This window comes from Tachyglossus aculeatus, chromosome 14 (genome assembly GCF_015852505.1).
Source record: "Tachyglossus aculeatus isolate mTacAcu1 chromosome 14, mTacAcu1.pri, whole genome shotgun sequence".
In the NCBI taxonomy this organism is placed as follows: Eukaryota; Metazoa; Chordata; class Mammalia; order Monotremata; family Tachyglossidae; genus Tachyglossus; species Tachyglossus aculeatus.
In genome coordinates this window covers 42,508,281-42,523,701 of record NC_052079.1, presented here as the reverse complement: position 1 = coordinate 42,523,701, position 15,421 = coordinate 42,508,281, and the positions used below count along the sequence as shown (strand labels likewise).

Below are 15,421 nucleotides of genomic sequence, written 5' to 3'. Positions count from 1 at the left end.
GTATATAGACTGTAAGCTCCTTGTGGGCAGGAAATGTGACCTGTTGGATAGTACTCTCCCAAAACCCAAACCCTTAGTACAGTGCTGTGCACACAGTAAGTATTCAATATGATTGATATTTTACATCACCTTGTTATAAGTGAAACATGATTTAAAGTCATGCAATGATTTTTTTTTTCCTTGCCACCTAAGAAGCTTTTTCCAAGGCAAAAAGGTAATCTTCTTTCCCATAAATAACAGCTGGTGCCATTTCTTAGAGTATCAGTGGGGATTAGCTATGTGTTACACAGGTCTCCTGAGGATGCCAACGATTCCCTCTTCTCTTTCATCATCCGAGAATCTTCTTAAATGCTCATGCAATGCTGTACTAAGGAGATTGTTTCCCCAGACTACAAGTTTGTAGCCTGTAGAATCTACAGGCTGTAATCTTGAATCTACCCCAGGGCTGTAGTCTGGGAAACTACAGATTCACCTGTAGTTCCCCTGAAGTCTGGGGAACAGGTTGTAGATTCTAACCTTATAGGACGATTTACTTGTGCATTAGGAAAGCACCATCCAAATGGACTGTCTCGGGAAAACTACTAGAAAGTATCCATCAGTTATTTTGATTTTTCTGCTCATTGGTTTGAAACCTAGCTTCACTAGACACTAAGATATAATTCCATTCTGGTTCTATATAGCTGTCTACCAACTCTGTTATATTGTACTCCCCATATACTTAGTTTAGTGTACTGCATACAGTAAGCACTAAATAAAATCGACTGATAGGAAAGATTTCCAAGAGGGAGAGATTCTGTTCTTCACGTCCTCCATGGTTTGAATAAAAGGAAATAATCTTAAAGCAGGAGAACCCTCTGTTGGACCGAGCTCCCTCCCTTCCTCTCCTCCTCGTCCCCCTCTCCATCCCCCCATCTTACCTCCTAACCTTCCCCACACCACCTGTATATATGTATATATGTTTGTACATATTTATTACTCTATTTATTTTACTTGTACATATCTATTCTATTTATTTTATTTTGTTAGTATGTTTGGTTTTGTTCTCTGTCTCCCCCTTTTAGACCGTGAGCCCACTGTTGGGTAGGGACTGTCTCTATGTGTTGCCAACTTGTACTTCCCAAGCGCTTAGTACAGTGCTCTGCACACAGTAAGCGCTCAATAAATATGATTGATGATGACCGGAGAAGAACTCGATGACCTCCATGGACCAATCACTTTGTGTAAAAGCCTAAGAAAGAAGGTTGTGGAGTTTCACCCCTGGAGATCTTTAAGAAAACAACAGACAACACTCTGTTCTAAATGGTTTAGTGATTTCTCCTATTCTAAGGCAGAGGAGTGGACAAGATGATTTCCCTTCTGGCTCACTTATTCTACAATTCTCAAATGTTTAAAAAAGGGAGCCCATAATAGCTCCATGTGAATCTATATACATTTTTTAAAAATGCAAGGTTCTGACTGTAAACTCCAACCATCTGGAATTCAGTTAGTTGACCATAGTGTTTATTAAGTGCTTCCATGTGCAAAACACTGTGCAAAGCGCTGGGGTAGGTTCAAGATTAAGCAACCCAGACACAGACCCTGTCCCATACTGGGCTCACAATCTAAGTCGAGGAGGATAGAAACGTATAAAAGAGGAATAAATTACACAGCAAATTACAGACAACAGGAACATCTGAAGATGACAAGAATCAAAAATTAAGAGCAAAGATGGCAAAGAGAACAGTATACTCAGAGGAGGCAGTCTTGAGGTTCCTTCCCACTCTACACCACAGTCTTTGCTTCCCAACTGTTGTCGTCTCCACAGGGTCGGGGAAGCGGGCTGTGGTGGCTCCCAGCTCCCGAGGGGGGTTGGGAAGTGGACTGCCGGGAAGGAGATGGGAAGGAGAAGGTGGGCCCCGAGAGACACAGGGCCACAGCTGCCTGGGCCCGGCTTCTGAAGTGGCCCTGCTCCTGAGAGACGTGAGGTCTGGTCGCCCACGACGGTGGGCAGTTTGCTCAGGCAAGGGTGGGCCCCCAGCAGGCCCCTGTAGCTCACAATGCCATGGTGAAGTTCCAGCTTCACTCGATGTTTTGTATTTCCATTGTTGCTTTTATAGTCACACCCTAGGAGGAAATTAAAGATTTGATTTTTAGCTAACTGCATACCTTTCATTCACTCATTCTCTCCCCTTCTCTCCCTTCTTTCTCCTTTCTCTCTACCTCCCTCCCTCCCTCTTACTTTAGAGAACCCAAAGATTTTAGCTAGCGTGCTGCCCTCAAGACTCCTCTCTTTGCAAGACCCTTAGCTAATACACCTTTGGTTTAAAAATGAATGTATTTCATTTTGTTTTTTTCTATCCGCTAATGTGAAGCCATTCATTTGGGGATTCCCACAAAAACCAGTATCACTCTGAACTAGATGCCTTTCATTTTTCAAAGCTTTATTTTCAGATGGTGGAAGCCAGTCTTGCTGCTCCCCACTTCCTATGTCCCTGCTGCAAATTCTAGAAAGGGATTTTTCAAATCTCATACAAATAATGCCAGTTCCTATATCCACATTTCCCAATGCTGTAGAAAGAAAGGATATAAAGCAAATATCCAACGACAATTCTGTTTTAGGGTTTCTCTACATGGAAATGATAAATATTTTCATGCTGTGAAGCAAGATACAACCAAGACTTTCAGTTTCCCAAGTATGAGAGCTGAGTCTCAGTGGGTATTAAATAAGGTTTCCCATGTGGATACAGGGTAAAAGGCAATGAATGGACTCTGGCATGACCCTTAAGCTTATCGCTATTTCATACGTGTCTTGTTCTGGGAAAGGATGCCCGATCTAAAGAGACATCAGCTGAAAGCAATCGGGCATCGGCAAAATATCCCACTTCTCTACATTGTAAGCTCATTATGGGCAGGGAATGTGTCCACTACTACTGTTATATTGTACTCTCCCAGGAGCTTAGTAGAGTACAATGCACTGCACATAGTAAAGCATTCAACAAATACCCTCGATTGATTCCTTCTCCCTGTCTTTCTGCCCTTGGTCCTTCTAACATCGATACAAGAGTGCTGAGGTATTGTTTCAATCATATTTATTGAGAGTCTACTGTATGCAGAGCACTGTACCAAGTATTCTCCCAACTGCTTAATACAGTGCTCTGCACCCAATATATGCTAAATAAATACCACTGATTTTATTTCAAAGACACTACAGGAAAGAAGGTAGAAAAGAAAAATGTACATTTTAAAATGTAAGAAACTACCTTGTTTTCTACTGTCCCTGGGTATCATTATAAAATAATAACGATCGTGGTATTAAATGCTTACTATGTGCCAATAACTGTACTACGTTCTGGGGTAAATGCATGGTAATTAGATCAGACGCAGTCCCTGTCACACATGGGTCTCCCTGTCTAACAGGGAGGGAGAACAACTATTGAATCCCCATTTTTCAGATGAGGAAATTGAGGCACAGAGAAGTTAAATGACTTGGCCAAGATCACACAACAGGCAAGGGGCAGAGCCAGAATTAGAACCCAGATCCTCTGACTCTCCGGCCCGCGCTCCGTCTGCTGGGCCATCCTGCTTCCCAACATCAATTTACAACCGCTGGCCTTATAAAAACCCACCTGGAAATCTGGGATAAAGGTTAGAAAATAGAAGATGAAGCCAAAGGCCACTGTCCATTCACAAATTGCACTCCCTAGATGATTCTTATAATCCTATTGGGGAGGAAAAACAAAGAAAGCAAGTTTTAGGATAAATAGTTAAGTGGGAATCAGGCGGCTAACCCTTGCCCACAGGTAAGCTATTCACCTTGCATTTAGGTTAGATACTGTTGCCAACTTGTACTTCCCAAGCGCTTAGTACAGTTCTCTGCACACAGTAAGTGCTCAATAAATACGATTGATTGATTGATTGATACTTTTGGAAACACGCATACCCTATCAGAGAACCATTCTTCTTCTTTGCCCCAACACAGCCACCTGGGTCCCTCCTGGGACCATCCACCTCTGGGCCCGGGAACGAAGAAGAGGGAGCGTAACGGCTAACAAACAGCCTAGTTTACACCATCAAATGCGGAGTGTCTGGTCTCAGTTGGTCTTTTCTGCCAGTGGGTTTGTCGGTGATTGAGGCATCGTGGGTGTCTACCTGAGCTTTCCTTATATTTTAAGATCTCCCCATCGGACCGCGACTCGCAGAAAACTAAGGCTTTTTAAGTCCGGCTCAATGAATCTTGAAAGTGTACGCTAAGTGGAATTTTGTGACTCCACAATTTGTGTTAATATTCCAATGCAGAATTTGTCATTGGAACCCTGGGGCATTTCAAAGCACTGGAAGGCATTTGGCCATTTAAGCAGACAGTGGGGATACAGAAATCTTTCACTTTTTATGGTATATAAGTGCTTACTATATGCCAAGCACTATTCTAAGCGCTGAGGTAGATACAAGGTAATCAGGTTGGATATGGTCCATGTCCCACATGGGGGCTCACAGTCTTAATCCCTATTTTACAGATGAGATAACCGAGGCACAGAAAAGTTAAGTTGACTTGCCCATTGTCACACAGCAGGTAACTGGCAGAACCGGGATTAGAACTCAGGTCAGTGCTCTATCCACTTAACCTTAGGTCTTTGATAATGCACACCGAGTCCAATTTACCTTATATGGATGAATGGAAATAGGGAGATTGGGTCTCACCTTCTACAATGTTGGGGTAAATAAAAATAACTTTTAATAATAATTATAGGATTTATTAGTTGCTTACTACGTGCCAAGCACTGTAAAAAGCACTGGCCTACGGACAATGCGATCGGGTTGGACACAGTCCCTGTCCCCCATGAAGCTCACAGTTTAGGGGGAGAGAGAATAGATATTGAATCCCCATTTTACAGGTGAGGAAATTGAGGCACAGAGAAGTTGTCACTTGCCCAAAGTCACACAATAGGCAAATGGCATAGCTACAATTAGAACCTGAGTCCTCCGACTCTGATTCAATCAATCAAAGGTAATTATGGTATTTTAAGTGCTTACTATGTGCTGAGCACTTACTATGTGCAGAGCACTATTGTAAGCACTTGAGAGCACAATACAAGAGAATGTGCTCTTCACTAGGTTACACTACTTCAAGCACTTGGACTACAGTGCTGAATCTGCGAGGAGGGGTTTTGGAGCAGTCTGAGCAGGAACCTGGGGGAGAGGTGGGTGTGTAAATGCTCAATAAATACGATTGATTGATTGATTGAGTGATTGATCATGTGGCAAGTGGATGGGCCACAAGGGGCCCATCATATTTATTGAGTGCTTACTGTGGTGGTCCTTCCTCTCCCCCTCGTTCCTTCCTCTCCCCCTCATCCCCCTCTCCATCCCCCCATCTTACCTCCTTCCCTTCCCCACAGCACCTGTATATATGTATATATGCTTGTACAGATTTATTACTCTATTTATTTATTTATTTTACTTGTACATATCTATCCTATTTATTTTATTGTGTTAGTATGTTTGGTTTTGTTCTCCGTCTCCCCCTTTTAGACTGTGAGCCCACTGTTGGGTAGGGACTGTCTCTAGATGTTGCCAATTTGTACTTCCCAAGTGCTTAGTACAGTGCTCTGCACATAGTAAGCGCTCAATAAATACGATTGATGATGATGATGTAAAGAGAAGGCATGAGGTGGGCGGGTCACGTTTCTCAAGTGAAAACTGGAGACAACAGCCACAATTTCTGAAAGAGTTGCTAAATTCCTACCTTAATATCTGATTTCCGGCCTGATTGAAAAACCACACTCTCCAAAGCCCTCCCAACCACTCTTCCACCCCTCTTCTGATCTCAGCAAAGGTCCAATCTTGCCTACGCTTAAAGCCCCGTGGACCCTTCACAGTTATCAGTGAAATGTAAAATAATAATTTAGGGATGATGCGCTTCACGGCCTTCACTGATTTGGATGGCTGAAATCCAGGGAGATGGGAAATGAATGAGCTATAGTGTTTGTGAAAGGGCAGTAACCGGGGGGTTTCCCAAATGGTCTTTTCGAAGGGAAGTAGAAGGAAAAGGGTTTCTCAGCCGATCCAGGGCCCTAAGCTCGCCCAGAGTCAGCAAGGCAGCTTGGCATTATGGCAAGTAGCGGAGTGAGTGGGTGGTTGCCCCTCTGGTAGCCTGTGGCTTCAGAACATGCAGGAGACGTTTCCTCTAAGTCAGTGGGCTCCTCACCAGCCACAGTTGTCTACAAGATTTGTGGTGGAAGGCTTCCCCCCTGTGGCCCATCCACTTGCCATATAATCAATCAATCAATCAATCAATCACATTTATTGAGCGCTTACTGTGTGCAGAGCACTGTACTAAGCGCTTGGGAAGTACAAGTTGGCAACATATAGAGACGGTCCCTACCCAACGGTGGGCTCACAGTCTAAAAGGGGGAGACGGAGAACAAAACCAAACGTACTAACAGAATAAAATAAATAGAATAGATATGTACGGATGAGCCTCCATCCTCAAGTCTCAGGGCCATGGAATCTGGGGCAGAGGAACTGATTAGAGTGCCGGTGGCTGCTGTAGCACCACTGGCACTCTCCCGTCCCTGCCAGTCGTATTCCTCCTGGGGCTCGGACGAGCGCACGGGCAGTACTCTAGCGCAGAGGCACTCAGCGAGTGCTTTTTTCTGGTTTTAATGGTAATAATAATAACAATAGCATTTATTAAGCGGTTACTATGTGGAAAGCACTGTTCTAAGCGCTGGGGAGGTTACAAGGTGTTCAGGTTGTCCCACGGGGGGCTCACGTCTTCATCCCCATTTTACAGATGAGGTCACTGAGCCCAGAGAAATTAAGTGACTTGCCCAAAGTCACATAGCTGACAGCTGGGATTTGAACCCATGACCTCTGACTCCAAAGCCCGTGCTCTTTCCAGTGAGCCACGCTGCTTCTCTGGTACTTGTTAAGCAGTTATTTTGTGCCCTGTAACAATAATAATAATACTAATGTTGGTATTTGTTAAGCGCTTACTATGTGCAAAGCACTGTTCTAAGCGCTGGGGTAGATACAAGGTAATCAGGTTGTCCCACAAGGGGCTCCTGTACTAAATCAATCAATCAATCAATTGTATTTATTGGGCGCTTACTGTGTGCAGAGCACTGTACTAAGCACTTGGGAAGTACAGATACAAGATAATGAGGTTGGGCACAGTCCCTGTTCCACATGGGGCTCAGAGTCTAAATAGGATTTAATCCCCTTTTTACAGATGAGGAAACTGAGGCACAAAGAAGTTAAGTGATCTGCTCTAGGTCACATAGGCCTGGGTTCTTTCCTTTATCAATCAATCAGTTGTATTTGAGTGTGTATTGTGTGCAGAGTACGGTACTATGTGCTCGGGAGAGTACAACATGCATAGTGGGTAGCCAAGTTCCCTGCCCCCAGCAAGCTTTCAGTCTGGGGAGGGGGGATATAGACATTAAATATAAATTCCAGATCTTTACGTAAGTGCTGTGGGGCTGAGGTCTGAATAAAGGGTGGAAATCCAATTGCAAGGGCAATGTAGAAGGGAATGGAAGAAGCGGAAATGAGGGTTTAGTTGGGGAAGGCCTATTGAAGGAGATGTGATTTTAATAAGGCTTTGAAGGAGGGGAGAGTGATGGTCTGTCGCCCCTTCTTTCCTCTCCCCCTCGTCCCCCTCTCCATCCCCCCGTCTTACCTCCTTCCCTTCCCCACAGCACCTGTATATATGTATATATGGTTGTACATATTTATGACTCTATTCATTTATTTATTTATTTATTTTACTTGTACATTTCTATCCTACTTATTTTATTTTGTTGGTATGTTTGGTTCTGTTCTCTGTCTCCCCCTTTTAGACTGTGAGCCCACTGTTGGGTAGGGACTGTCTCTATGTGATGCCAATTTGTACTTCCCAAGCGCTTAGTACAGTGCTCTGCACATAGTAAGCGCTCAATAAATACGATTGATTGATTGATTGATTGATAAAGAGGGAGGACATTCCAGGCCAGAGGTAGGACACGGGTGAGAGGTTGGTGGCAATACAGACAAGATCGAGGTGCAGTGAGTAAGTTGGCATTATCATCATCAATCGTATTTATTGAGCGCTTACTGTGTGCAGAGCACTGTACTAAGTGCTTGGAGTAAGCATTACTTGTACTAAGCATTAGAGGAGCGAAGGGTAGTAGGAGAGTAGTGAGGTGAAGTAGAAGGGGGCAAGGTGACCGAGTGCTTTAAAGTCAATGGTAAGGAGTTTCTCTTTGCTGAAGTTCAATTCAATTCAATCGTATTTATTGAGCACTTACTGTGTGCAGAGCACTGTACTAAGCATTTGGGAAGTACAGGTCGGCAACATATAGAGATGGTCCCTACCCAACAATGGGCTCACAGTCTAGAAGGGGGAGACAGACAACAAAACAGAACATGTAGACAGGTGTCAAAACCATCAGAATAAATAGAATAATAGCTATATGCACATCATCAATAAAATAAAAATAAATAGAGCAGTAAATATGTACAAGTAAAATAAATAGATTAATAAATATGTACAAATATATACACCACTCAGACGGGGGGAGGCCTGGAGATTTTTGAAAAGTGGGGAAACATGGACTGAATGTTTTTCGTAGAAAAGTGATCCAAGCAACAGAGCAAAGTAAGGAATGAAGTGGTAAGAGACAGGAAGCAGGGAAGTCAGCAAGGAGGCTGATACGGCAAGGTGGAATATGATAAGTGCTTGGATTAATAAAGTAGCAATTTGGATGGAGAGGAAAAGGTGGATTTTAGAAACACTGTGAAGGTTGAACCAACAAGGTTTGGAGACAGATCGAATATGTGGGTTGAATGAGAGAGACGAGTCGAAGATAGTGCCAGCGTTATGAGTTTATGAGACAGGAATGATGGTGGTGGTGCCTACAGTGATGGGAAATTCAGGGGAGGAGAGGGTTGGCATGGGAAGATGAGTCCGTTTTAGGTATTAAGCCGCACTGCTTCCCTTGTTAAGCCAGATACAGGCAGAACCCAAACTAGATAACTGGGCTCCTGAGTCCCAGAGCACTGTTCTACCCACTGGGCCATCTAGGTTCTCTGTTCACTAGACAAACTAGAGTCCTCTCGGGCATGATCCCTAGCCCTGACCCAGTAATTTGGCATTGAGTTCTGTTCTTACCAAGGTTGGGAGACACTGGTTCCTGTGGAAATGAGGCCTCCACCACCCTACAGGATCTCTTTGGTGTCTGGAAATTGGTGTGAATGTTTGAAAAAAAATCACTTTTAAAAAAGTATTTACTACCTGCGACCATTTTAGGCACTCTTTAGATGTTTGATTTGTCTGGGTGTAATGGAAACATCATGATAATCCTTCTTTGAACAGTTTCCCAGTCTCATTTGTCCATCACTAGGAGTATAGAATCCTCACTCAGATTTTTTTAATTTTTTTTTAAATAAAATTGAAGAACTTACTATATGCCAGGCACCGTACTAACTGCTGGGGTAGCTACAAGCTAGCTAACTATGTTGGCAACAGTCAATGTCCCATATGGGGCTCAATATCTTAACCCCCATTTTACAGGTGAGGTAACTGAAGCACAGAGGAGTTAAGTGACTTGCCCAAAGCCACACAGTAGACTACTGGCAGAGCCAGGATTAGGACCTTCTGACTCTATGCTCTATCTACTAGGCCATATTGCAAGGAGAAGGCAGCTTCCTAGAGCCCCACTGTTTCTGCCATCACTCTGGGTGAGCCTTGTAGATAGCCGATTTATCCCCGAACAGGGACGCTGCCAAATCCGGAGGCTGCTGCCTGTTGTTACTGACCTTATGCCTTGAAATAAAACTCAGGACAGGATGTTGCTCTCAGAATCAATTACCCAGAGCAGAGTGGTGTCTATCTTACTCTCCATGTCCGTGGATAATAATAATAATAATAATAATAATAATAATAATAATAATAATAAATATGGCATTTAAGTGCTTACTATGTGCTAATCGCTGTACTAAACACTGGGGTAGATACGAGCAAATAGGTTTGGACATAGTCTGTTTCCCAGTGGGGCTCACAGTCTCAATCCCCCTTTTACAGATGAGGTAACTGAGGCATAGAGAAGTAAAGTGACTTGGCCAAGGTCACACAGCAGACAAGTGGCAGAGACAGGATTAGAATCCATGACTTCTGACTACGAGGCCCACGCTCTATCCAATCCCTGCCGGTAGTGAAGGAGCGGTGGAGAGGCTGGGGCTGGGAGACAAGAAAGTGAGGCCCTCAGAGCACAGGCCTCCTCTCCCATCGGCGTTCTCTCTCCCCAAAGGCTAAGGATGCTGCTCTAGCGGTGCACATGCTGGGAAGGGTACGTGCCACCTGCACATGTGCTTCGCACATAGTAAGTGCTTAACAAATACCAACATTATTATTATTATTATTATTATTATTATTATGTGAGGAGAGGTAAGGAATCCCCATCTCTCCCTCCTCCCATTATGGTGAGGCATGTGTAAGCCAGGCCATTCCACAATTTCTCAGACGTCTAGTATACGACCGGATCTAACCTCCACCTAGGTCCATCCGCAAATTGACAGGAGGACTAATAGCAGGACTTGGGGTAGGTCCATTTATCCAGCCATTTTGAGAGCTGTCCTTGCTGAAGATGTCCCAACTGCCATCTCTCCAACTGGGCACAATCACTCTGGCCATGGTATCTGCTGCTGTTGCACCTCAGGTAGTGCTTAGATAATAATAATAATGGCATTTGTTAAGCGCTTACTATGTGCAAAGCACTGTTCTAAGCGCTGGGGGGATACGAGGTGATCAGGTGGTCGCACGTGGGGCTCACAGTCATCATCCCCATTTTACGGATGAGGGAACAGCTTAGATCTACTGACCAGGGCCACCCTGCCCCAAATGAAGGCACCGTTCGTGCAGGTTCAAGGGAACTGCCTTGTTTTCCATACCCACTTTTCTCTAAGCCTGGATCTACAATCTCAGTCAATCTACATATGTATTTATTGAGCATCTATCTACTGAGCACCAAGCACTGAACTAAGCACTTGGGAGAGTATAAATGGAGGAAGACACAAGTTCCCTGCCTTCAAGGAGTTTACAATTTAATACAATGAAACCCGGCAGAAGAACAGGATAAGTCAAAGGAGCAGTACTAACACATCTTCTAGGCTGAGCCCGTTGTTGGGTAGGGACCGTCTCTATATGTTGCTGATTTGTACTTCCCAAGCGCTTAGTACAGTGCTCTGCATGATGTGGAGGAAGATGGGTAGCCATGTAGGTTTTTAGTGGAGTGGAGAGATGGCAAGCCTGCAAAATATTACCTTTTCATCTGGATTCCATTCCAATTTAGTTATGGAGATCAGCGAAGCAAATGCAATCACTGGAAAAAAATAAGTAAAGGAAAATAAAGACGAAAAAGTGCTACTGGACTGCAGAAATGATTCATTCTTTTGCTGAGGTGAAGAAAGGCAATAAACTTGCCTGCAGCGGTAACCTTCTGACTTGGACCTGAGAAATGAAATAAGTCCAGAAAAAAATGCCATATAGAAAAGAGGAAGAGAATAATGAGTCCAAGTCTTTATATCCTTGAAATTCCATCCTTTTATTTCCTTCTGGCTTTTCTTTGTTTCCACTCTTCAGAGAAAATTCCTTTATCGTATTATTTCCTAGACAACCGCCTTAAAGAGCTCATGAGTAAAAGACCCAAAGCACTACACTTGAAATAGTTCAGCATAGGACTATATGTTCTTCTGACACCTCTCTGTCCTGTTTCTGAGGCTAAGGTAGTCCTTCCCCACTTTACTCTCTTCACTTCCTTCCTTCTATTCTGCCTTCCTTCCACCCCAGAAGCCCACCATGGGGTCAGGGACTGGATCCAGCTGTTCCCTGGCTTTCCTACAGCCCTGAACTCCGGGAGGCAAATGTTGCTCTCCTGCTCCTAGTTCTTTGCTAGAGAAGGGACAGAGGCACATACAGAAGCAGCATGGCCTTGTGGAAAAAGCATAGAACTGGGAATCAGAGGACCTGGGTTGTAATCCCAGCTCTGACATTGTACGCTGGGTGACCTTGGGCAAGTCATTTCTCTGTGCCTCAGTTCCCTCATTTGCAAACTGGGAATTAAGATTGTGAGTCCCATGTGGTACACGGATTGTGTGCAGCCTGATTAGCTCATTAGCTTGTATCTGCTCCAGTGCTTAGTACAGTGCCTGACACATCATCATCATCATCATCAATCGTATTTATTGAGCGCTTACTATGTGCAGAGCACTGTACTAAGCGCTTGAGAATACAAATTGGCAACATATAGAGACAGTCCCTACCCAACAGTGGGCTCACAGTCTAAAAGGGGGACACATAGTAAGCACTTAACAAATGCCATTGAAAAAAAGAAACTCTAACGCCCTGATTATTAGAACTGGCCCAACACAACGCGTTAGGAAACCAGGGCTGGGGACTATGGGCCTTTAGGAATTTATTCTCCATCCCCATCCTCCACCTGGGAAGGGCCCCCTGCCTTACTCATGCTGAGGGGGAAATCCCTTGGAAGAATTTAAATTCCCACTCCAGGCACTGCTCAGGCATCTTTATGAAAGGACCAATTTAAATACACAAATGGCAAGCTCACCATGGGAATAGCTAGATGGTGACCACCTACTCTCTTCCACAAAGTGTCAAACCAAAAGGAAATGCCTTTCCCCAAGCCCTGGGTCTGTGCCCACCAGAGTCCTGTCTGAATGAGACGGGAAGGGCATTTCAACTTGGAAGAAATAGCTCCTTGGGCATTGCAATAGGGTGTAAACTCCTTGTGGCCTGGAAAGTGTCACATTTTTATATGCCAGGTACTGTACTAAGTGCTTCAAGTAGATACAAGCTAATCAGCCCACATGGGGCTCACAGTCTAAATCACCATTTTACAGATGAGGTGACTGAGGGACAGAGAAGTTAAGTGACTTGCTCAAGATCACACAGTATACAAGTGGCAAAGGTGGAATTAGACCCCAGGTTCTTCTGTCTCCCAGAAGCAGTCTTCTTTATTCTGGACTTCCCAGGCACTTCGTAATCAATCAGTGGTATTTACTGAGTGCTTACTGTGTGCAGAGGACTGAACTAAGCACTTGGGAGAGTACAGTACAACAGAGTTAGTAGACATAATCCCTACCTACAATGATCTTACAGTCTAGAGGACTCATTAAAACCCACTGTTATCTCCTTCACAAATCTGAACATAATTGTTCCATACCTTCATCCAATAAAAGACATTTTCCTTGACACAAATAACACATTATAAGGCTTTCCCCTTACAGAATAAGTACAAGGAACCGAAAGCTCTACCTGTGTAAAAATTCTTTCATTTAATACTCCTCTGACTCATTATTATACGTGTGGGCTTAGAAACCACAAATGTAAAAGGTGCTCTAAAGTAAATATTCCTTTACAGCCACACATGAAGGTTTCTTTTTTCATGTCAAGCACCGTGCTTTGTAAAATTAACTGCTGATTTTGAAAATTAGGTGTTGTGCAGGGTAATCCCACTAAAAGGTGATCAGATGTAATAGGAATGCTTAGGAATTGATGTTTTACTATTTAGTAAATATTCCTCCCAACCAGTTGTGTTTAATGGTGTGCTACTACAATGTACCACACCAAGTGGGTGCTCAATAAATACTTTACTCCTACGTCAGCTGGATCGTTCATTTTAGGTCCCTAAAGAGCTTTCCTATAGTGACTTTCTCTAGACAGGAAGCTCTTATTAGTGTTGTCTAGTGATTGAAACATGGAACTGGACTCCCAAAAGAACAGGAGACACAGCTTCATCACTGAAAAAATGTGTGGTCTTGGGGTAGTCGCTTCACCTCTCTGTACCTCGGATTTTCCGGCTGCAAAGTAGGGATAATAATTCTTGTCCTTCACCTACTTCACAGGGGTGCTAGGAGGAGAATTGAAAAAATGTTTGTAATTCTTAGAAAGTAAAAATCACTATAGAAATCAAAAGTATTTGGGTCGGTACAGTGCTGCTGACTATGTGTTTATGTATTTTGGCATCAGCATGACGCACTTTAAAAAGCAACATACTAAGGAGGTAGGCATGAAAAATGCAACAAAACCTGCAAACAAAACAAAACAAAAACAAAATTATTCTGAGGGGATTTCTCCAACCAACTGAGAATTTTAAGGATTGTTTTTGCTAAGACAAAAATTAATTATAAAGAGGGTTTACTCACACCAAATTTCCATGATTGAGAGTTTTCTCGGAGTCTGATAGAAGCACTCTGATTTTTAATGTGTCCATCTGATACTGGAAATAAGAACTTTTTAGAGTTAACTTATTCTGCCATGTTCCCAATTCCCTTTCCTTTTAATTAGGATTTCATGAAGAGAAAATGGTTCTCTACTTCCATTTAATTTGAGCCGAGGAAGGGAAATGTTTGTTTTATTTTTCCTTGGGGATCCTTGCCACCTAATAGTAAAATGTGGTACCTCTGTGCCTTTACTAAAGTCATTCTTTTCTTTTTTTATTTCCCTTTGATACAACTACAAAGGAACTAAAATTCCACATTAACTTTATAGGATTTACTGCTTCCATTTTAGCAACAGAAATCTGCATTTAAGAAGCATTCTTCTAGAGCACGTGAATCCAATGACTCATGCTTTCAACTTTATCTCACCTCTCTAAAAATTGTAATGAAACCACTTCTAGTTATAAAAAAAACTTCAATAGTTCCTATTTTTACAGTAAAACCTAAGTTCCTCTTTTATATCATTCTGTAGCTTTCTCATATAAAACCAGGGAGGAACTTAGGAAACTTTGAAAGTTATTACTTTTTTCCCCACTCATCATATTTTCAATCTACACGGCTAAGCATTTTTTAGAGAAAAACTTAAATTACTTTCATTTCTCCTAAAACATGATGTATGAGTATAATTGAGCATATTTTTCAAATGCTTTAGAGTTAAATGCCAAATATGGTATTTGCAGTGTAAAATAGAATTTTCAAGAAGAAAAAGGTTTCAATTCCCTTGATGATAATCCATTTAGCTGACTGTCCTTTTTGTTATCCTGAACCTAGCCCCTTCAAGTTTCAGTAAGGGCTCACTAATCCTAGGGTTTAAAATCAATAACCCTTATTAACTGCTCAGTATATATTAAGTTTGGTAACCAGTGTTTAGCACAGTGCTTTGCTCACAGTAAGTGCTCAATGAATATCATTGATTGATTAGTACTGAGGTAGATACAAGCGCACATGAATCTCACCATCTAAGAAGTAAGAAGAGCAGGTATCTCATTCCCATTTTACAGATGAGGAAACTAAGGCACATTTAAGTGAGAGATTTGGTGATTTCCTCAAAGTCACCCAGCAGCCTAGTGGCAGAGACAGAACTAGAACTCAGGTCTCTTGATTCCAGTTCTATGCTCTTTCCCCTAGAACCTGCTGCCTCTGTGAGACTTGAACAATTCCAGCT

General features: G+C 42.9%; 1 protein-coding gene across 1 annotated transcript in view; it reads right to left on the bottom strand.

Moving 5' to 3' along the window:
• Window positions 1–1,356: 1,356 nt before the first annotated feature.
• The window catches only part of LOC119936893 (DNA damage-regulated autophagy modulator protein 1-like), a 36,543-nt gene continuing 22,478 nt past the window's right edge, over window positions 1,357–15,421 (bottom strand). Inside the window, exons 5-7 of the mRNA XM_038756451.1 lie at window positions 11,281–11,339; window positions 3,606–3,698; window positions 1,357–2,103 (exon numbers count right to left, since the gene is read on the bottom strand). Of these exons, the coding sequence (XP_038612379.1) occupies window positions 2,059–2,103; window positions 3,606–3,698; window positions 11,281–11,339 (197 nt within the window). The 3' untranslated portion in view covers window positions 1,357–2,058. The remainder of the gene's footprint in view (window positions 2,104–3,605; window positions 3,699–11,280; window positions 11,340–15,421) is intronic.